General features: G+C 44.7%; 1 protein-coding gene across 2 annotated transcripts in view; it reads left to right on the plus strand.

Moving 5' to 3' along the window:
- Positions 1-330: 330 nt before the first annotated feature.
- The window catches only part of irak1 (interleukin-1 receptor-associated kinase 1), a 65,219-nt gene continuing 41,409 nt past the window's right edge, over positions 331-24,140 (plus strand). Inside the window, exons 1-2 of one of the 2 annotated variants that reach the window (XM_067976188.1) lie at positions 3,523-3,865; positions 19,959-20,132. In XM_067976188.1, the coding sequence (XP_067832289.1) occupies positions 3,754-3,865; positions 19,959-20,132 (286 nt within the window). In that variant the 5' untranslated portion in view covers positions 3,523-3,753. Of the gene's footprint in view, positions 376-3,522; positions 3,866-19,958; positions 20,133-24,140 lie in introns of those variants that run through there. The other variant, XM_067976189.1, reaches the window with a different exon arrangement.

Genomic DNA, 24,140 nt, shown 5'->3' on the forward strand with positions numbered 1-24,140 from the left:
CAGAGGCGAGAGAGGGACCCACGGCTGACAACCTAACAAGAGTGGGAAGCCCTGGCTGATTTTCTTCCCTCCCCAGTGCGCGGATGTTGCAGGGCCTCTCAATCAGCCCTGGCTAAGATCAACTATCCCGGCATATGCTCGGCTTGGAACCTGGAGCCTTCCCCTGACATATGGCTCAGCACCACACTGTGTGGTGCAGTTATTCACTTTGCCACCAGAGAGAGTGCTTTGGTGATTTGACAAAAGCAAAGCACTGCGGATGCTGGAAATCTGAAATAGTAGCAGAAAATGCTGGAAATACACTCAGCAGGTCAGGCAGCATCTGTGGAGAGGGAAAAGGAGTCAAAGTTTCAGGTCGATGACCTTTCATCAAAGGTAATTTGTCTCATTTCAGAGCATTTGAATCGGTGCAAATTGCAGAGGCTCGTTGGCACAGAGTGGACTCGATGGGACAAACACGCTTTCCTTTCCAGAATCTTCTTCAACGTCGCTCTGATGATTCCGAATCACATTTGGAAAAACGCACTGCTGTGGTCATGGTTTGCTTTTCAATTTCTTCCTCGATGGAGGCACCAACTTGCAGGCTTCAGCCAGTGCTGCTCAGGAACGCTGCCCTCCCATCCACCCCCAATCCCTGGGAGGGTGGTGGTACACCTTCGATTATCCCTCCCTTCCTACGACAGTGGTTGCCCCCATCCAGGCAAGTGGAGATTATTCCATCACATGCCTGACTTGTGCCTTGTAGGCGGTGGAGAGGCTTTGAGGAGTCAGGAGGTGAGTCACTCTCTGCAGAATACCCAGCCTCTGACCTGCTGTAGTATCCACGACATTTACGTGACTGGTTGAGTTTCTGGTCAATGGCAACCCCCCTCCCCGGAGAATGTTGTTGGTGGGGGACTCGGCGATGGTAATGCCGTTGAATGTTAAGGGGAGGAGGTTGGACTCTCCCTTGTTGGAGATGGTTATTGCCTGGCACTCGTATGGCGCAAATGTTACTTGTCGCTTATCAGCCCAAGCCTGGATGCTGTCCAGGTCTTGCTGTATGTGGGTACGGACTGCTTCATTATCTGAGGAATTTCAAATGGAGCTAAACACTGTGCAATCATCAGCAAACAGTCCCAGTTCTGACCTTATGATGGAGAGAAGGTCATTGATGAAGCATAACCCTTTGCTCCATATCCCTCGATACCCTCACCTAACAAAAGTCTATCGATCTCAGTCTTGAAGATTTCAATTGACCCCCAGCAACCACAGCTTTTTTTGGGGGGAGAGAATTCCAGATTTCCACTCCCCTCTGTGTGAAGAAGTCCTTCCTGATTTCACTCCTGAACGTCCTCGCTCTAATTTTCAGGTTATGTCGTCCCCGCCCCCCCCGGTTCCGGATTCCCCCCACCAGAGGAAACAGTTTCTCTCTATCCACCCCTACCGAATCCTTTAAAACACCTCTATCAGATCACCCCTCGACCTTCTCAACTCAAGGGAATCCAAACCAAGCCCGTGCAACCGGTCTTCGTAATTTAACCCTTTAAGCCCTGGTATACCGTGGTGGTGAATCTGTGCTGCACCCCCTCCAAGGCCAATAAACCATTGCTGTGGTGCGGTGCCCAGAACTGAACGCAGTATCTCCAGATGGGGGTCTGACAATAAGTCTAAAGTCCCCCCCTTTCTCTCTCTCTCTCTTGGCTTTGAGAATCCGGTATGAAATTTAATTTGAGGCGTTCTCAACTCAATATACAGAGATGGGGAGGGGCAAGGCCATGGATATCAGAATATCCTTCTATTCCTTTCTCCCCCATGTACTTCTCTAGCTTCCCCTTAAATGCATCTGTGCTATTTTGCCTCAACTACTTGTGGTAGCGAGTTCCACATTCTAACCACTCTCTGGGTGAAAAAGGTTTCTCCTGAATTCCTCATTGGATTTATTAGTTATTTAATTGTGGTTGTTATTTTTTTAAATAAAGATATATATTTCAATCTTGATCATATTTGAAGATATTTAAATGTAACCATTGTAAAGGTGGAAATTACGGAGACTGGCCACAATCTTCCAATCCTCCTTAGATATGTACAAGCTTTCGGAGGCTTCCTCCTTCCTCAGGTAAATGTCATTTACCTGAGGAAGGAGGAAGCCTCCGAAAGCTTGTAGATTTCAAATAAAATCGTTGGACTATAACTTGGTGTTGTAGAGTCATAGAGTTATACAGCATGGATAGAGGCCCTTCGGCCCATCGTGTCCGTGCCGGCCATCAAGCCCTGTCTAATCTAATCCCATATTCCAGCATTTGGTCCGTAGCCTTGTATGCTATGGCATTTCAAGTGCTCATCCAAATGCTTCTTGAATGTTGTGAGGGTTCCTGCCTCCACAACCCTTTCAGGCAGTGAGTTCCAGACTCCAACCACCCTCTGGGTGAAAAAGTTCTTTCTCAAATCCCCTCTGAACCTCCCGCCTTTTACCTTGAATCTATGCCCCCTTGTTATAGAACCCTCAACGAAGGGAAAAAGCTCCTTAGTATCCATCCTATCTGTGCCCCTCATAATTTTGTACACCTCAATCATGTCCCCCCTCAGCCTCCTCTGCTCCAAGGAAAACAAACCCAATCTTCCCAGTCTCTCATCATAGCTGAAGCGCTCCAGCCCTGGTAACATTGTTTACAATTGTAAAATTGTTTACAATTGTCAACCCCAGTCCATCACCGGCATCTCCACACCTTAGATATGGGGATGGTGCCAGAGGACTGGAGAATTGCAAATGTTACACCCCTGTTCAAAATAGGGGAGAGGGATAAACTCGGCAATCACAGGCCAGTCAGCCTAACGTCGATGGTGGGGAAACTTTTAGAGACAATAATCATGGACAAGATTAACTGGCACTTGGAAAAGTATGGGGAGTGGGACTAATTGGACAGCTCTACGAAAAGAGCCGGCATGGGCACGATGGGCTGAATGGCCTCCTTCTGTGCTGTATAATACTCTGATGCAGTGAAAACAAAAATTACTTTTGATGATTTTGTTGACACTTTCACTTTTCAGAAAGAGGAACGACCACAGAAAGTTAAGGGCCAGTGAATCTAGCAAATGTTGTTGAGAAGCTAGTCAGCTGAATTAGATTGACAAGCGACATGACAAATCACTCCCATTCCGAACCATTTAGCCAAGGGACGATGTGGGCGGGTTCCGCAGCGTAGGTTGTCCCACGAGGTTTGGATTGACAGCCTGATTTACCAATCAGAGTGCGGCGCCGCGCCAAACGGCCGGCCAATGGGAATTAGCGGGTCGGGGTGACGTGGCGGCAAGAGAAAAAAAACCCAGCGGCGGCCGAAGGCGAGCTGTCACCCAATCCGGCTAACGCCACGCGTTATTGGCAGCCGCCCCGGCCAATGAGCGAGAAGTGGGCGGGACTTTGTCGGGCAACGTGCGCGGTCCGGCGGCGGGGCTTGATTGATTGATTGACGGCGCGGCCGGCGAATGAGGCGGGTTCGCGTGGCTCGCCGGACGGCCAATCGGCGAGGCGCAAAAGGCCGGGCTCGGCTCCGCCCGGGTTGTCGTGAGCTCGGAGGTCGGCTGGAGCGCGAGGTGTTGGGTTGCCATAGGAACCGCGCCTTCGGCTCGCGGCCGACCCGTTAGCTCGTCGTCCGGTCTTCGCCTGAGGTAAAACGGGACGACGGCGTGTGGGTGGTGGGGAAAAAGGGGCCCCTCCATGAGGCCTCGGGACTGGCGTCGATCGGGCTGCGTGGTCGCGGGGCGCCAGGGAAAATGTCCGAGCGGAGCCTGGGGTCGGAGTTTGTCTACAAAGTACCCGCCAGCATCATGTGTGAATTCTGCTCGGTGATGGACTCGCTGGGCAACGCCGACTGGGCCCGATTCGGTGAGAACCCCAAGATCATCATTTATTCATAGCTTTTATATGTTATTATCCACTTATAATATATCCAAAAATCAAACTCAATGCAAATTAAAAAAAATATATAATCCAACAAATTGCAAAGTTCTTAAATCTGGCCTCGATTAAAAACATCTATGAAGTAAAATATTTTTATTTATTACTTTAAAAATGTAATATAAAATCATACATATAAATAGTTAAATAATCTTTAAAATTATATATAGTGCAATATATATATATAATTTTAAAAGTATTGATAAATACTTCACCCATTAAAATGGGTGTGTTGCCAATCGTTACTTCGTTTATGAAGTTTAAAAAATATTTTTATGTATTGGGGATATTTAATTGATTATAAGGGTTTTAAAATTTTGCACCTGTTAATAGTTTGTAGAGTAAGAATATATTTGATTCTTAAAATTTGTAATTTCTAATGTAATAAAAATCCAAGGTTCTTAAATTTTGCAGGAATTTAACATTGATAAACCCAATTTTTAAAATTACTTTTTATCATTTAATATAAATATGACAACTTTTATCATTTACTATAGTGCCTTTAAGGTAGGCAAACCTCCTGAAGTTGTTTCACCAAATCATGAGCGAAAAGGAACGCTGAGTGAAAGGAGAGGTGAAGGAATGATTAGGAGAGGTGACCGAAAGCTTAGTCAGAGGTGGGTTATTGGGACGGTCTTAAAGGAGAAGAGAGGAGAAGAGGACAGGACAGGTGGAGGGGTGTGGGAAGGGAATTCCAGTGAGTGGATAACAAAAGTAAATGTTAAATATCTAAATAACAAACTTTAATGCGCTTTACAAACCAATCCCGAATAGGAACAGGAGGAGGCCATTCAACCCCTCGTGCCTGCTCCGCCATTTGATAAGATCGTGGCTGATCTGTGATCTAACTCCACATACCTGCCTTTGGCCCATATCCCTTAATACGTTTGGTTGGCAAAAAGCTATCAATCTCAGATTTAAATTTAGCAATGAGCTAGTATCAATTGCCGTTTGCGGAAGAGAGTTCCAAACTTCTACCACCCTTTGTGTGTAGAAATGTTTTCTAATCTCACTCCTGAAAGGTCTGGCTCTAATCTTTAGACTGTGCCCCCTACTCCTAGAATCCCCAACCAGCAGAAATAGTTTCTCTTTATCCACCCTATCTGTTCTCCTTAATAAATTATAAACTTTGATCAGCTCACCCCTTAACCTTCGAAACTCTAGGGAATACAACCCCAATTTGTGTAATCTCTCCTCGTAACTTAACTCTTGAAATCCGGGTACCATTCTAGTAAACCTACGCTGCACTCCCTCCAAGGCCAATATGTCCTTCCGAAGGTGCGATGCCCAGAACTGCTCACAGTACTCCAGGTACGGTCTAACCAGGGTTTTGTATAGCTGCAGCATAACTTCTGCCCCCTTGTACTTTAGTCCTCTAGATATAAAGGCCAGCATTCCATTAGTCTTAGTGATTATTTTCTGCACCTGTTGATAACACTTCAATGATCTATGGACCTGAACCCCAAGGTCTCTTTGAACAGCCACTGTTTTTAACTTTTTACCATTTAGAAAGTACCCTGTTCTATCCTTTTTTGATCCAAAGTGGATGACTTCACATTTGCCTACATTGAGCAAAACTGTGGCAAATGCAATTCATTCACCTAATCTATCAATATCCCTTTGTAATTTTATGTTTTCATCTACACGGCTTACAATGCCACCAATCTTTGTGTCATCGGCAAACTTAGATATGAGACGTTCTATGCCTTCATCTAAGTCGTTAATAAATACTGTGAATAATTGAGGCCCCAAGGCAGATCCCTGTGGGACTCCACTAGTCACATCCTGCCAATGTGAGTACCTACCCATTATTCCTACTCTCTGACGCCTTTCGCTCAGCCAACTTCCTAACTAAGTCTATACTTTTCCCTCGATTCCATGGGCTTCTATCTTAGCTAACAGTCTCTTATGTGGGACTTTTATCAAATGCCTTCTGGAAGTCCATATAAATAACATCCATTGACATTCCCCTGTCCACTACTTTACTTTAGTCACCTCTTCAAAAAATTCAATCAGGTCTGTCAGGCATGACCTACCTTTCGCAAATCCATGCTGGCTCTCTCTGATTAACTGAAAATTCTCGAGGTGTTCAGTCACCCTATCCTTAATTATAGACTCCAGCATTTTCCCCACAACAGATGTTAGGCTAACTGGTCTATAATTCCCTGGTTTCCCTCTCTCTCCTTTCTTAAAAAGCAGAGTGACGTGTGCAATTTTCCAATCTAGAGGGACAGTTCCTGAATCTAGAGAACTTTGAAAGATTATAGTTCGGGCATCGGCAATGTGCTCACCTACTTCCTTTAAAACCCTGAGATGGAAACCATCTGGTCCTGGGGATTTGTCACTCTTTAGTGCTATTATTTTCTTCATTACTGTTGTTTTACTTATGTTAATTTTATTGAGTCCCTAACCCCGATTCAGTAATAGTTTTCTTGGGATTTCTGGCATGCTATCCTCTTTTTCTACTGTAAATACTGACTCAAAGTAATTATTCAACATGTCTGCCATTTCCCCATTATCTATGACAATATCCCCACTTTCAGTTTTTAAGGGGCCAACACTGCTTCTGACCACCCTCTTTTTTTTCCTAATATAACTATAAAAGTTCTTCGTATTGGTTTTGATATCCCTTGCAAGTTTCTTTTCATACTCTCTTTTTGTAGCTCTGACTATCTGTTTTGTGACCTTTGTTGATCTTTGTATCCTTCCCATTCACCAGGATCTGTGCCATTTTTTGCGTTTTTGTATGCCCTTTCCTTATGTCTCATACTGTCCCTTACCTCTGTAGTTGTCCATGGCTGTTTTTTCTGCAAAAACCTAATAACACCAGCATTACGTGGAATTTATAGCACAAAAACAGGCCATTCGGCCCAACTTGTCTGTGCTGGTGTTTATGTTCCACACAAGCCTTCTCCCACCCCTCTTCATCTTACCCTATCAGCATAACTTTCTATTCCTTTGGGGTTTGGCTTTCTTTTAAATGCATCTATGCTATTTGCCTCAAATACTTCTTGTGGTAGCGAGTTCCACATTCTAATAATTCATTTTGCATGTTAGCTTGAGACAGTTTCACCTGTTGACAGAAAATAACTCCTATAAATTATTATGCAAAACAGTTGATACATTTTACAACAAGATATGTATTAAAAAGTTCTGAAAGTTTGTACCCAGACCAGCAGAGATGTGGAAAGGTAATGGTTTAAAAAAAAATTGAAACATAGGAAAGTGTGGGGCCATTATAGTCCCATTTCACTGGTCCCAGTGGAGCTGCATTTAAATAGCACCTTATCACGTCCTTGGGGCATACCAAAGTGCTTTATAAATTGATGGGAATATTGAAGTGCAGTCACTGCAGCCAAATGCAGCAGCCAATTTATACCCAGCAACCACAACAGCGAATGAATGAATGACAAGTTCATCTATCTTTTCACATATTAAAAACTATTAATCAATTTTTTAACAAATCTCTGCTAGCCTGTGCCCACTTTGGTGGAAGCTAATGGCCCTCCCACCCCATCGCACCACCTAACTGAATATTGATGATGTGGAGATGCCGGTGATGGACTGGGGTGGACAAATGTAAGGAGTCTTACAACACCAGGTTATAGTCCAACAGTTTTATTTGAAATCACAAGCTTTCGGAGCTTTCCCCCTTCATCACCTGATGAAGGAGGAAAGCTCCGAAAGCTTGTGACTTCAAATAAAACTGTTGGACTATAACCTGGTGTTGTATGACTCGTTAACTGAATATTGAATGAATGTAAGGTTTTCACCTCCATTGCCCTGCTCGGAAGATCACTCCAACTGTCGATCTCTCTGCATGGAGAAGCTTCTCTTGACATCCCTCTTAAATTGGGGTGGGATTTTAACCCACCCCACCTGGCGGGAACGGTGGTGGCCATACGGTTGAAATCGTCTCTAAAAACAAGTCTCGTTCTCGTGTTGATTCCCACCCCCGGCCATCTTAACCGGGCAAATCTGGGTCCTGTGATTTCCGCTCAGTGACACCTGGTCTGCAGGAAGAAGAGGCCCTGTAAAGTAAGTGGGGCCCAGAGGAATAGGAGAACTCCTCATCCCCACAAGGAAAGTCTGGGGCTCTGCTGACCCGGGCTTCCCCCCACCCCCCTTTCCACCTGCAAGACCCTGCAAACCCCAAAGGTTGTGGGTTCAAGTCCCACTCCAGAGACTTGAGCGCAAAAATCTAGGCTGGCACTCCAGAGCAGTACTGAGGGAGTGCTCCACTGGTGGAGGTGCCGTCAATCAGGTGAGACGATAAACCGAGGCCCCATCTGCGCTCTCAGGTGGATGTAAAAGATCCCACGGCCACTATTGGAAGAAGAGCAGGGGAATTCTCCCTGGAGTCCTGTCCAATCTTTCACCCTCTATCAACGTCACTGAAACAGATTATCTGGTCATTATCACATTGCTGTTTGTGGGATCTTGCTGTGCACAAATTGGCTGCTGTGTTTCCTACATGGCAACAGCGACTACACTTCAAAAGTACTTCCTTGGCTGTAAAGTGCTTTGGGATGTCCTGAGGTTGTGAACAGCACTATAGAAATGCAAGTTCTTTTTTGCTGGGTGGGGGGTGACCTCCAAGCTGTCTGACCTATGCCTGCTATTAACTGGCCAGCTGCCGGTTTCAGCCCAATGCCCTCCTACTCTTTGGGCCTACCTTCAAGTCATTTCTCCAGTTTTATCTCAAAACTCATTCCTCTGACATCACTGATCAGTTTTGTGGGTCTTATCTACACCTCCTCAATGGGCTTGAATGTTTCCATCATGTCTTGCTAACCAGAACTGAGCTTAATCCTCAAGGTGTGGTCTGACCACAGCACTGTGTAGTTTCAGCCTGACATTCTTCCACTTATACCCTACTGAGCTAGTAACATGGTTTAGCATTCCATTTGCGGTTTTTGCCACTCCATTGCACATGTACTACATTTGATTCCCCGGTCTGTGCTGAGTTAATTGATCTTGGCTGAGACAATGCCTCTAAGCTAGGGAGGAGGCATTGTCTGCTCCCTGATTGCTATTCAGTGTGTGAAAGTACGTCATTTGCACTGTGGTATCAGATTATTTCGAATATCCAATAACAAGAAAAATTCACTTTTTCAACAACATTAAACTGCATTTCTGTTGTGCTCCTCACATATAGAAAGCTGCTTCATAGAGCAGGAGGAAGGAAATAAAGACAGAAAGAGAAGTAAGGCGGTGGAGCTGATAGCACAGTCGAAGAGGACGGCCTCTTTATTAGGCTTTTGAAGGCAGGGATATATATTTGGAGGAGGTTGGTCAGGTAGGGTGGAGTGAGGCCAGGGAGGGGATCTGAAAACTAGGGCACTGAGCTTGGGATCAATTCATTGGGGAACAGGGAGCCAATGGAGTTTGACCAGACTGTCAGAGGTTTGAAAAGAGACTATGGTCTTGTATAGTGTGGTGGAGTTATTTGGTTTTCAGAGTTAGGTTAGTTTGTAAAGGATAAAAAGATATGTCTTATCACTAGGTTTGTTTACACGCCAATATATGCTTTATGCGTGGCACTTGTGTGATGTCTCAATTCATTCCCTCAAATTGTTTCTTCCCCCAGTGAGCGGTCTGCATTCACCAGTACTACATCCTAGTGCAGCGGTTGTCTGGATCTAAGTTTTTAAAACTTGTGTTATCTGGAAGCTGGCATGAGACTCTCCTGCTTGACCTGTTAAAGTTGCGTTATTCAACTGTTGAATGGTCACCTGGTTGAGGTGCTAGAGACTTGGAAACCATACCATGAACTGGACGTAGAGTTTCATACAGTACACATTACTGAAATATCCGTGACACTGTTGAGACAACCTTCCAGGAGTTACCAACAGCAGGGGTAAGGAGGGGGATGCTCCAAAGTGGTATGGATACACACTCGAGGCAAGTGGTAAACCAGGGCTCCTGATCACTATCCAGTGACCCCAGTTAGAAAGTGTGCATGTGATGGTGCATTAGGTTGAGACGGGATTGGGCTGGGTTGCGATGTCCCTGCAGTCGAACAGCCCACTGACACTCACTGTCCAGGCTCTCACGAAGAATGGACAATCGGGGTGAGTCAGCAGGACCTGTGGGGCCTGAGGAACTGTGCCCCACTTTGACACTGTACATTCAGGGGAAGTGTGGCAAGGTTTAATGCAGATGTAAACTTTGAAGCGTAGTAAGAATTTGAGTTTCATCACAACACTTTCTGCCCTAACTTTAACAAAGAGCCATTCATTGAAAACGCATACGACTAATAGTGGCTGTCTCATAGTGTCCCACATCTGAGAACTCAACATGTTTATCCAGTGAGTAGCTGAGCTGAGATTTTCCAATTGGCTGAGTTAGGTAGGAATGCTGTAGTTGGTTTTGGAGCTTGCCCCGGGTCAGGGAGTGGGACAATCAGATAGGATTCTCGTTTCAGTGATCATCATCCGGGGCTTCTGGTGGAGTGTGCTTGTATGTAAATTGAGCTGCTTGACTGTGAGGCCGTTCGCATTCCAATAGCTGGCCAGCACTTGCTGTCAAGGCTTAAACATGAGTCATGGCTTCTTGGACTGAGCAACAGAGAGTACCTTATCAAGGAGTTAACCTCTTTGGTTGTTTTCCTCCCGGGTTTGGGAGAAGCCAAGGTGTTTCTAGGTGGGGACTGGAAAAGGTTAGAATTGTTTCTCAGCATTCTCAGCAACTTCCCACTGACACGTTACTTCTTGTCAGTGGGAAACAGCAAGAGTTTTTCCTATCACTGGGGATCAGTCTCATGGCTGTTCTCTGTATTCACTTCAACGCCTGAATATCTTCCTTGTGTCTTTGTGACCACAACTGGACGTAGTACTCACCTGAGCACTGTACCATGTGAGCGTGACTTCCATTCCATGGGTTGTTGCAATTCGAAATGTTGATTGTGAAAGTAATTGGTCAACCAAATGACCTGGATACCGAAAACAATTGCAAAGTTAAAGTTCATAGAATCATAGAAGTTACAACATGGAAACAGGCCCTTCGGCCCAACATGTCCATGTCGCCCAGTTTATACCACTAAGCTAGTCCCAATTGCCTGCACTTGGCCCATATCCCTCTATACCCATCTTACCCATGTAACTGTCCAAATGCTTTTTAAAAGACAAAATTGTACCCGCCTCTACTACTGCCTCTGGCAGCTCGTTCCAGACACTCACCACCCTTTGAGTGAAAAAATTGCCCCTCTGGACCCGTTTGTATCTCTCCCCTCTCACCTTAAATCTATGTCCCCTCGTTATAGACTCCCCTACCTTTGGGAAAAGATTTTGACTATCTACCTTATCTATGCCCCTCATTATTTTATAGACTTCTATAAGATCACCCCTTAACCTCCTACTCTCCAGGGAATAAAGTCCCAGTCTGTCTAACCTCTCCCTATAAGTCAAACCATCAAGTCCTGGTAGCATCCTAGTAAATCTTTTCTGCACTCTTTCTAGTTTAATAATATCCTTTCTATAATAGGGTGACCAGAACTGTACACAGTATTCCAAGTGTGGCCTTACTAATGTCTTGTACAACTTCAACAAGACATCCCAACTCCTGTATTCAATGTTCTGACCAATGAAACCAAGCATGCCGAATGCCTTCTTCACCACCCTATCCACCTGTGACTCCACTTTCAAGGAGCTATGAATCTGTACTCCTAGATCTCTTTGTTCTATAACTCTCCCCAACGCCCTACCATTAACGGAGTAGGTCCTGGCCTGATTCGATCTACCAAAATGCATCACCTCACATTTATCTAAATTAAACTCCATCTGCCATTCATCGGCCCACTGGCCCAATTTATCAAGATCCCGTTGCAATCCTAGATAACCTTCTTCACTGTCCACAATGCCACCAATCTTGGTGTCATCTGCAAACTTACTAACCATGCCTCCTAAATTCTCATCCAAATCATTAATATAAATAACAAATAACAGCGGACCCAGCACCGATCCCTGAGGCACACCGCTGGACACAGGCCTCCAGTTTGAAAAACAACCCTCTACAACCACCCTCTGTCTTCTGTCGTCAAGCCAATTTTGTATCCAATTGGCTACCTCACCTTGGATCCCGTGAGATTTAACCTTATGTAACAGTTGTTTGCAAATTTGGTAATAGAGGCAGAGGATGAAGTTAATGATTTGCTGATGGTTGTTAGATCATTTCAGCTGGACAAACAAAATTATTACTGGCAAAAGTAAACTACTGTGCATTTTGGTGGGGGGATAAAAAGCACAATGTACATATTCAAAGATGGAAATGGAGTAGAAATAACAGGGGAGACTAACCAAAAGGCCTAGAAGCAACAGTGGACTTTGTGTGTGTGGTGAAGCAATTAAAAAAAAAAGCCAATAGATCATTGGGATATAAAGCCAGAACAGTAGTGTATAAGTCTATAGAGATTATCTTGGGCTTTTTGGTGCACTGCTTGGACTTCATCACTGTTTTGGTTACCACAAAAAGAACGTACGTGCCGTGGACAGGGTGCAAAAAACAAGTGTAAAGGGAATGAGCCGTGAGGAACAAGGTACCGAAGCTCTACAGTCTAGAGAGTTGGAGGTTGGGAATCCTCATCAAGGGATATAAAATATTAAATAGTACAAGTAAGATAAACCTAAATATTACATCAATGTTAGTCTGGCTGTCAGGATCAAGGAACATGAATTTAAATGAATGAAAAGTAATTTTAAAAGATACTGCTCTCTCGCTGTGGCTCTCTTTCTCACTCTCCTGTCTTTCCAGTGCACATCAGATGTGACACTTAAAAAAAAAGTAGTATCTGCCAAGACCAATTAGCTGCTAATTGACCTGAACAAGATACAGCAGCCTTAAAGGGACACATTGAGTTGCTTACAGTTATGCTTTAGCAGCAGCATAATACATAGTGTGTTACACTGTACAATACATCTGTTCTTGATAAGATAAGTCTGAGGATGTACTGTTTAAGCAACATCACGGGAAATGCACTAGTATTTCCTTACTGGAAGGACGATAAATATTTGGAATAATCTGATGGGGAAGTTAGACATATTGGAGAGCTCAGGATACAGCTGGATGCTAAACTAGGTGAGTTGAAGCAGGGGTGTCCAAAACTCTGACTGCTGAGCCCTGCTAGTCTAGCCCCTGAAGCTGACAACTCGGTCCTATTTGTGTTTCTACTTCTCATTGTGCTGTTTGAATTTTATGGGCCTGGAGATTTGGAAAGGTTTGTTATTATAGAAGCGTAAAACGTGGGAGCCCATTTGGCCTGTGCTGGTGCAACTGGAGCTATTTACAACAACATCCTGCATTTATATAGTGCCTTTAACATTGGAAAACGTCTCGCGACGCTTTGCAGGAGTGTTATCAGACAAAAATTGACATAGAGCCAAAGTAGGATGGGTGACTGATTGCTTGGTTAAAGAGGTAGGTTTTAAGGTGGAGAGATAGAGAGGTTTAGGGAGGGACTTCCAGAGTCTAGGGCCTAGATGGCTAAAGGCACGGCCGCCAATGATGGGGCGAAAGGGGTGGGATGTGCGTAGGAGGCCAGAGTTGGAAGAATGCAGTGTAATCCCATTTCACTGCTCTTTCCACATACCCTTTTACATTCTTCCTTTTCAAATACTTATCCCATTCCCTTTTAAATCATGCTATAATCCCTGCCTCGGTAGCCCCCTGTCGTCAAACGTTCCATGTTCTAATAAACCTTCTATGTTAAAAACAATTTCTTCTAGCTTTCCCCTTTTCGTTCTTGTAGTGATAATCCTCGGTCTGTGCCCCCTGGTTACAGACTTACCAAACAATGGGCTCAATCTTTCACTATTTAACCTCTCAAAACTTTTCATGATTTTAAAAACTTCTGTTAGACTCCTTGACTTTCTCTATTTCATTGAAAAAAGGCCGCAATTGTTTTGAGCCTCGGCTGTAAGCTTCCCCCTATAATAGGGTGCCTAAAATGGCATGCAACAGTCCAAATGTACACATTCAATATTGCTTTATTTTATATTCAATACCGCTCTGTATAAAATCCAGAGTCCCATTTTTCTTTTTTATGATCTGTGCCTTGCTTTTCACAACAGCCTTGAAAATGCTGGATAGAGACGGGCTGAGAGCAGGCATCATGTGTGGAATTCCCATCGCCTCGCTTTACTTGAGATTCTGAAATTCTGTTTTTAGTGATGGGTGGAAGGAGGGAAGATAGAGTGGTTGTGAAATAAAGGGATTAGATAGGGGGAGAAGGAGAGAGACAGTTTAAAATAAAATGGTCTGAACATTAGAACGTCTCAGGGACTTGGCAGTATCTACCGTCACTTTTTTACAGTTAACAGCAAAGGTGCAGTTCCCTTGCCATCGACTACACTCATAAATCACTTGACCTGGGCCAGGCTATTCTGGCTGTGGTGGAGACCTAATTTTCACGAAGCTGCTCTGCTTCTGTTCCACTGAACTCATCAAGCTGATTTAATGCATGACCTAGTATTAATGAAAACCCCCTTTCGGAGGTATATGATGGAATGAACTAGGGTCTGTTAGTGGGAACGTTCTGAGGTGATGCATTAAGATTGTGGTATAAGAAATACATTGTGCAACATTGAGCGGTATTGTAAGTGCAGTTTTATCGTTCTTTAGTCAGCGGGCTATCCAACATGTGCTGTAACCCATCACCATGTTCAATAAGAGTCTCTGTACTACATTATGTAGGATTCTACACCTGTAGACTTTCTCTCTGCCTGACCTATGGAGTGCACACACTCTCCCCATAGGTTGGAAGAGTCCAGTCTTGTTTCTGCTGGTTTTACTGCTGGAGTTTAACCAGCTAAAAACGTGCAGCTTCTAGGTACAAGCTTCCCGCTGCTTGTCCAGCCTACCCTTCCAGTTAGAGCATTGGTGTGCAAGGCTACCTGGAGCTCAGTGGAAAGAATCCCAGCCCCGAATAATTTTATAGCATCGTGGTAATATGCTAATTGTCCTTCGTGCCATTACTGCTTCCTATTACTTTGCAAATGGAAATGTGATCAAAGTTTATAAAGTAAGCAAAAGAAGCAGAGGCGACATGAGGGAATCATTTTTTACACAGCGAATTGTTATGATCTGGAATACGCTGCCTGAAAGGGCGTTGGAAGCAGATTCAATAATAACTTTCAAAAGGAAATTGGATAAATACTTGAAGGGGAAATTTTTTGCAGGGCTATGGGGAAAGAGCAGGTGTGTGGGACTAATTGGATAGCTCTTCCAAAGAGCCAGCACAGGCACTATGGGCCAAATGGCCTCCTTCTGTGCTGGATTATTCTACGATTTATAATTAATTTCCTTAGGTGTTTTATACAAGGAGTCTAGCCCAGGTGCAGTCTTCGGGTGAAGTAGGGTTAGTGGGCCGGGTATAAGTGGGCCGGGTATAACTGGACCAGGACGAGCAGACGAAGATTTTCAGTAAGATATTTCTCTGCAGTACGGGTTCAGTTGTTGGGGAGACGTAAAACTGAGGCACCGCAGTGCCACCACTGGAGGAAAGGTTTAATTACGTGTGACATGTTTACATAGACAGTTTCCATTATAAATCTGTACACAAAATATAACACCTGGAAGTATGGTTTTGTAGACAGGGAGTGTGCACGCATTTTTAATAAAGGTGTCGATTATTTGGGGGAATGTAAAGCAGAAACATTTGCTGTGTTTCCATTAGCCTCGATTCACAATAAAGTGATTTTTCTCCGCCCCTCCCCCTCACCACCAGTTTCTCTTTGTCCTCTCTGGGAGTGTTGCAGGGAAAAGGGGAAGTGATGTGCACGGAGGTCATTTTGGGAGTGGGTTGGTTCTGTGAAAGCTGCACTTTTTTTCAGATTGTCTGTTTCACATCAGGTGTTGAAGTTTTGCTGTTGCTCCCTGTTTGATGAGCAAGGTGTGAATATGTGCACTTCAAAAAAAAAAGACATCCTGGCGTGGATGAAAACTCTTCTCTGGTGCTCATCCTTTTTTTGTTTGGCTCCCAGTTTGGATTATGTGTGGATTTCATACCTTGTTTCAGCCAGGTGACCTACTCCCAGGTTTGTACTGGTTGGGCAGGACATGTGTACCGTGATTTATACAAATATCCTTGGAATCTCTCTGCTTTTGTATTTAGAATTAACCATAAATATGGACAGGCTGATGCAATTGTTCTAGACCAACGACAACTTGCATTTGTGCGGTGCCTCTAATGTAATTAATGTCCCAAGGCACTTCATAGGATGGACACTAACTGATAGATAGAATTGCGGGCCAATTACAGTTGAAGAAATACCTTTTTGAGGAGGCTTTTGAAGGTGGGGAGAGAAGCAATGCAATAGAGGGGTTCAAGGAGAGAGTTTCAGAGTGCAGGGGTGGGATGACTGAAGGCATCTCCACTGCGGTATAGTGGGGATAGAGGAAAGGGGGAGCGGGGAATGTATGACGCCAGAGTCTGGAGAGTGAGAGTTGGAGGAGGTTGCAGTGCTAGGCTGGGTTGGAGTGAGGCCATGGAGGGATTTATAGATCAAGATTTTGAATTCAATGCATTGGGTGGTGGTTAGGGAGGGCAGAGGTGATGGGCAAGCAGGACTTAATACGGGAGGGGATTCAGATGGTGGCGGGGTTGCTCGAGTTGGAGTTTGCGTGTGGGGTGCAGCTTGCACCCTGACCAGTGGAGGTGATGGAAAGATAGGGTATGGGTTTCAGCGGTAGTGTGGGTTAAGCAAGAGTGGAGCTGGAAGTAGGCAGTCTTGGTGAACAGTAGGCCTTGAGCTTTGAAGCTCAACTGTGAATTGAATGGGGCACTCAGACTGCACACCGTTGGTTATCAAAACCTGTGCAAACAGTACCTGTTCTTGTTCCCTGACATGCCGGCTGTAAGCCTGGTAACACCAATTCTCTCTCCATTTTCTCGACGTTGCTTCTGGTTGGCATCTGGCTGCGATGTGCAAGGAAACTGGTTAAAAAAAAGCACTGGGAGGCCGGGATAGTGCCTTTCCCCTACTTCCGCGCCCCCCCCCCCGACCAAAACTGGAGCCGCAGAGTAAAGGTGCTGTGTAAGTGGCTGCTTGGAAACTCGTATAAAGCTTTGCTAAGCTGAAACCAGCTGACCAAGTTCCGCTCTGTAATGAGACGGTAACTCAGTGATAATGTGAGGCCAAAGGAATGTTTGCTTAGCTCACTCCACGGTGACAAATCCTCCCACTCGCAGAAAACTACATTCGCCACTGTTTCCCTTTACAAGGCTGCACTTTCTGGCTGTCATTGTGGAGTGCATCGCAGGAGGGAACGATCCAACTCGGCTGACTTGGGTATCGGGGTCCACAGATTCCTCCTGGTTCTGAGCTTTAATTGTAAACAATTTTACAACACCAAGTTATAGTCCAGCAATTTTATTTTAAATTCACAAGCTTTCGGAGGCTTCCCCCTTCGTCAGGTGAACGACCTGACGAAGGGGGAAGCCTCCGAAAGCTTGTGAATTTAAAATAAAATTGCTGGACTATAACTTGGTGTTGTAAAATTGTTTACAATTGTCAACCCCAGTCCATCACCGGCATCTCCACATCCTGAGCTTTAATGTCTTCAGGGACTCATGTTGGTGTATCGTTCTGGGTGTGCTGGCACCTTCCGAGGCATGAAGGAGAGAAAGAGAGGGGTACAAGTTATTGTGTGATACCTTGCCCCCAGAATCAGATCATATTGGCCCACTAATGAATCACCTGCTCGTGTCAGGGATTACAAGCTGTGAAGCAACTTAAATGTGATGAATGTGCTGTATCAAAACTCAAGGCAAGCAGAAGAAAGAGACTGTTGGCACATCGATCCACTGAGTCAGTAGCTTGCCTGTCCTGACGTGGCTGATTTGTTTATTTTGGCTGCTTGTAGTATTAGCTGAGTAATGGCTGTGTGTTACGATGTGTGGGTGTGTTCTTCCCTGAGGGGTTTTTAATCATTGAGCTGTCGCTTTCTTCTGTGCCTTATCTGTTGCCTTTTATAAATTTGAACCAGTTTTGTCATTAGGAAATTAAATTAGGAGGTGATTATTTTTTTCCCTTCTGTGAGAAAGCATCTTGCAGTGCAGTGACAGATATTGCCCTTGGGCTGTATAACACGAGGGTGAAGTACTGGGACTGGTGGTCGCAGTGTGGGGATGAATTAAAGCTGCTTTTATGCTGGCCCTTGGCCGCTTGGGTCTCAAAAAATAACCTTACTGGATTTCTTGAGACTGGGTCTTCCTCATTCTCTGGGTCGGCACTTTGGTGGTGATGCCATGATGCACCATTATGATATAATCACGTATGCCGCTATCCGCTGTCTGTAGTGACATTATGATGCAGCGCCACGGCTCCGCACAGACATATCATGGCCAGTCTGGGGGTGCACAGAACAGTGGGTGGTGCTAGGGGCAACCCCAAAAAGCAGCTGGTTTACAGGACGATGGGATACACCTTTACAAAAGTAAAGATCTGAAGAAAGATCTTCGACCTGAAACGTTAACTCGGTTTCTTTCTCCACAGATGCTGCCTGACTTGCTGAGTATTTCCACCATTTTCTGTTTTAATTTTACAAAAGTAAATGTGGCGGAGTGACGCAGCCAGTTGCCTCTCCCAAGATGCACAAGAGCAGCTTTTAAAAACTATTTCAGGAGAAACATATTAGCACAACACTGCAGCATGTTAGCTTAAGTGTGTTTGTTTTTTTATATAGTTTGTTGGTTACAACTCTGCAGTATCAGTGCACTACTCAGACCCTGCAACGGATGCAGAATCCTGAGAGCAGGAAATCCCTGGTCCTCCTTTGTGAAACTGTTAATGCTGCCGCTTTTGGTTGCTGCTACAAGTTCTGCATCAAGTGGCTTAAAATAACGTAATACGAACGAACAAAAAATCTTGCATTTATATAGCGCCTTTCACAACCTCAGGACGTCCCAAGGAAGTACTTTTGAAGTGTAGGAAAACTCGGCAGCCAATTTGCCCACAGCAAGCTCCCACAAACAGCAACGAGATAAATGACCAGATAATCTGTTTCATTACATCTAACTACATATATTAAAAGTCTTGCATATAGGGACCCACTCACTTCCTGTAAGACATTCCCGTCACACATTCTTTGATTTGACAGAACAGAATTTCACTTGTTCAGTTTCCGTAACTCAGTGGCTCCAGTAATACGTTGCGAGTTACATGGCATAACGTCACTATTATTGAGAAGCGTATTTGTTGCATAATCTTGAGCAATCCCACAGGAGATCTATTTGTGTACAGCTCAGGCGAATCTGAAAGAGAAGAGGTATTTTAACAGAAAGTAGATCCATCTGTCGCTGTCTATCTGTTTCTCTCTTTCTATCTCTATCTCTATCTCTCTCATGATTTCCACATATCTCCCACTCCAGCTCATTCTTTCCCAGGTCTTCAAAAATGTGGAACTCCTCACCTCCCTCAGTGTTATCTTCCTCCTGCAATCTACAGAGCGTTTAAGACTCAAACTTGGTATCACCCAAAGACTCCCTCTTGATTTACCCCCTCTTTACTCGTATTAGTGCAGAACACCACCAAAGTTGAAACTATGTGCCACGGCTCGCCACTGTTATTTCTCATAGGATCAGAAAATTTTACAGCATAGAAGGAGGCCATTCAACCCATCGCGCCTGTGCCGTCTCTCTGAAAGAGCTAAACACCTAGTCCCATGGACCTCCCCTTTCCCCATCAGCCCAGCATGCCTGTGCCGGCTCTCTGGAAGAGCTATACACTTAGTTCCTTTCCCCGCACCCTTTCAAAAACGTTTTTTTTTTCAAATATATATTCCACTTCCCTTCTAAAAGCTGTTTAACGATTCTTCACCCGCCACTGTTTCTGGTTGGGCATTCCGTGTCCATAAAACCTTCTGCATAACAAGTAAAAGTGATGCCAGTCCTACGGATGAATCTCTGTGTCTGGCTACAGAGCAGGCTCAGTTGGTCACTTGGCCACCCGCTGGGTGGGGAACTGTATATTATGCAGTTAAGATCTAAAAGGGGATTTAATTTTTTTTTTGTGTGACCTTTCAGCTTCCTACATTGTCACTGATGTGACTGATCTTCGATTGCTGGAGAACAAAGGAAACCCTGGTCGGACGCAAAACGTCATATGGTACTGGATAAACCGCAATGGGACTGTGGGAGGGTTGCTGGACATCCTCACCAGCCTAAATCTATGCAGAGCCAGGGACATCATTCTGTCATGTGAGTTACATTCCTACCCCGATCCAACCACTATTCATAAGTGCTCATCGTTGTATTTGTGGTGGAGGTCATTTCAGCAGGGTCAGGACTAACATTTCAGTCACGGTATTTATTAAGTGTAGAGAGTTTCTGTTTATTCAGCAGGGTACGGGTTACTGAATGGGGTTTATTCAGGGTAAGTGTAAGATTATACTGTCACCTGTTGAATCTGTTTTGAACATGTAGTTTGGGCAATTCGCCTTCAAACATGTACCTGATGATTGTTAATCAATGTATGGCTGTAATCACATCTGTACCTTGACTCGTGCAACATGTATTTGGGACATGTACCTTCTTCTATCCTATAGGAACACATTTCTTCCTTTAATACTAATTAAGCCAGTATATAGTAATTAATCACACAACTTAGAACCTGTCAAGCTTTGCAAAAACCCTTAAAAATCCTTTATTAAAACAAATAAATGTATGAAACTGCCAGCACAGCTGCTGCAACTATATACAGTCCCTGTTTATTCAGGGAAAGGGTTACCGTACAGGATCCTTGTTTATTAAGGGTATGGGTTACTGTACGGGGTCCCTGTTTATCTAGGGTAAGGGTTACTGAACAGGGTCCCTGTTTATTCAGGGAAAGGATTACTGTACAGAGTCCCTGTTTATTTAGGGTAAGGGTTCCCGTACAGAGTCCCTGTTTATTCAGGGTAAGGGTTACTGTACGGGGTCCCTGTTTATTCAGGGAAAGGATTACTGTACAGAGTCCCTGTTTATTTAGGGTAAGGGTTCCCGTACAGAGTCCCTGTTTATTCAGCAGGGAGAAGGAAGCACTAATCACTATTGTCTGAAATGGAAGGGGTGGATGGAAAGCGACATTCATTATGACCGTTGTGGTGATAGTTCAATATGATTCTTGTTGTTTGTCTGTTGGAAGCTGGTCTGCTGCTCACAGTTGAGGATTGGTAAAGCACTCTATGGCTTATTAATCACATGATGAGTACAATTATGTTGTCATCGTTGGCCACTCATAAGATGAGGAAGGCCTCATCCTCTCCACAGGCTACATTCCACTAGTACCACCTTCTGGTACCTCATCCGAGGACCTATTCTTTGTATGAACCTAGGCACTCAGTGCCATTTGTCTTTGGGGTAAGGGCCATCCCACCCGTCCCTGACCTTATTCTTTCCACACCACGCACACGCGCAAGCAGTGATTGAGGGGAGTTCTCTGCTTTGGAGTTTGTTCCCACTACGAAGGAGGCCAATACTGCTCATTTTCAAACTTTCTTTCCACACAACTATTTTACCTGCCCTCCTCACCCCTACAGCCACGCGGGACCACTCACCAACTGTGGGTGGGTGGATGGATGAATGACACGTAAACATGAAAAATGTCAAGGTTGTGAAGGGACCATTCGGCCCCATCCGGCCTCGTATCCAGCTGTGCTTTGTATGACCCTGAAATCTCCAGCCCTGTCTGGCAGATGTCATTCCCACCTTATAGAAATTATATCATTCTTGTTCTTTGCTTCTTTCTGGAATCTGATACAGATTCATTTTGTACTAGTCTTGTCTGACTATCCCGATATATTTCAAAGTGGGGCTGCTTTATCTAAGCTGTTTAACATTTTCTGTACTTCAGTGAATGCCTCCTTCCTTACATGGAGACTGACTTTTTTTAGCCTTATAGCTCATCTCCCTCAAATATGGAATCATTCCAAATGCTCTTCTTTGCGTTCCCAAAAACATCCCTTTTAATACCACGGTGACCAGAACTGTACACAGTAGTCCACGTACCAATCTCTGTGCAGCCAAGCTGCTAGGAGATGTGCAAGTGCAGCCGTATATCACTGTTCCTTACTCCATTTTATACCCACTCTCCTCACCGCCCCCCCCCCCCCATCCCCAATAGGAACCGAGCTTGCCTTTATTTGGTGACATGATATTGCTGAGCTCAGGGTCCCGGCAATGTATGTGGGGGTGAGGAGCCAGCAGGAGTGGTAGGAGTTGGGAGTGGTGATTGCAGGCACCAGCCCAAATCCCACCACGTTCTGGTGCTGTGATGATGCACTGTTGCCATATTTGTAGCTGTTGTGTGACTGCTGAGCTTCTCGGTGTCTGACTGCGATACATGAGTTGGAGGGAGAACAAAAGAGGATGGTTGTTTTTTGATATTGGGACAATTCGTGTGTGTAGTTTTAAAAAAAATAGATTGTCCACTGACAGGAATGGAGTGTCTTCTTGAGGTATGTACTTTCTGGGTTACAGAGCTGTGACACCTCTGTGAAGGTGATCATATCCGATATGCCTCTCTGGGGAAGGGAAGACATCTCTCCCTCACTCTCGCTCTCTGTCCTATTTGAATTACATGGGCCGGATGTTTGGGATGGGTTCTTCTTAGAGCTGTTGCCTCATTGAAGCACAAATCCTAAATCAAAATACTTTTTTAAAAAAAAAATTGTTCTTGGGGTGTGGGTAAGGCTGGCAAGGTCGCATTTAATTCTTATCCTTAGTTGTCCTGAGAAGGTGGTGGTGGTGGGCCTTCTAGAACTGCTGCAGTCCTTGTGCTGATGGTGTTAGGTAGGGAATTGCAGGATATTGACCCAGCGACAATGAAGGAGCGGCAGCATATATCCAAGTCTGGTTGGTGTGTGATTTGGAGGGGAAATTGGAGCTGATGGCGTTCCCACAACATTACTGTTCTTGTCCTCAGAGGGCAGGGAAGGTACTGTTGATGTAACTTTGGTGAGTTGCTGCAGTGCATCCTATGGATTGTACATTCTGCTGTCACGGTGTCTTGCTGGTGATTGGGGTGGATAGTCTAATTGCAGGGGCACCGATCGAGCGGACTGCACTGTCCTGGATGGTGTTGAGTTTCTTGAGTGTGATATAACACTCAACACTTGCCTGGATGGTTGCGGCTGCAAAAATCTATCGATCTCAGTCTTGAATATACTCAACGACTGAGCATCCACAGCCCTCTGGGTTAGAGAATTCCAAAAGATTTACAGCCGTCTGAGTGATGAAACTCTTCCTTGTCTCGGTCCTAAATGGCTGACCCGTTATCTTGAGACTATGTCCCTTAGTTCTAGACTCTCCAGCCAGGGGAAACAGCCTCTCAGCATCTACCCTGTCAAGGCCTCTTAAGAATTTTATGTGTTTCAATGAGATCACCCCTCACTCTTCTAAACTCCAAAGAATATAGGTCCATTCTACTCAATCTCTCGTTATAGGGCAATGCTGTCATCCCAGGAATCAATCTAGTGAACCTTCATTGCACCCCCTCTTAGGTAAGGAGACCAAAATTGTACACATTACTCCAGGTGAGTCCTCACCGGAGCCCTATATAATTGCAGCAAGACCTCCTTACTCTTGCACTCCAACCCCCTTGTAATAAAGGCTAACATACCATTTGCCTTCCTAATTGCTTGCTGTACCTGCATGTTAACTTTCAGTGATTCATGTACAAGGACACCAAATCCCTCTGACTACCAACATTTCTTAGTCTCTCACCTTTTAAAAAATATTCTGCATTTCTTTTCTACTTGTGAGGTTATGCACTTTGGCAGGAAAAATCAGAGAGCAAGTTATTATCTTAATGGCGAGAAACTGGAAAGTACTGCAGTACAAAGGGATCTAGGGGTCCTAGTGCAAGAAAATCAAAAAGTTAGTATGCAGGTGCAGCAGGGGATCAAGAAGGCCAACGGAATGTTGGCTTTTATTGCTCGGGGGATAGAATATAAAAACAGGGAGGTATTGCTGCAGTTATATAAGGTATTGGTGAGACCGCACCTGGAATACTGCATACAGTTTTGGTGTCCATACTTAAGAAAAGACATACTTGCTCTCGAGGCAGTACAAAGAAGGTTCACTCGGTTAATCCCGGGGATGAGGGGGCGGACATATGAGGAGAGGTTGAGTAGATTGGGACTCTACTCATTGGAGTTCAGAAGAATGAGAGGCGATCTTATTGAAACATATAAGATTGTGAAGGGGCTTGATCGGGTGGATGCGGTA

The sequence above is a fragment of the Heptranchias perlo genome, chromosome 45 (genome assembly GCF_035084215.1).
Source record: "Heptranchias perlo isolate sHepPer1 chromosome 45, sHepPer1.hap1, whole genome shotgun sequence".
Taxonomy (NCBI): Eukaryota; Metazoa; Chordata; class Chondrichthyes; order Hexanchiformes; family Hexanchidae; genus Heptranchias; species Heptranchias perlo.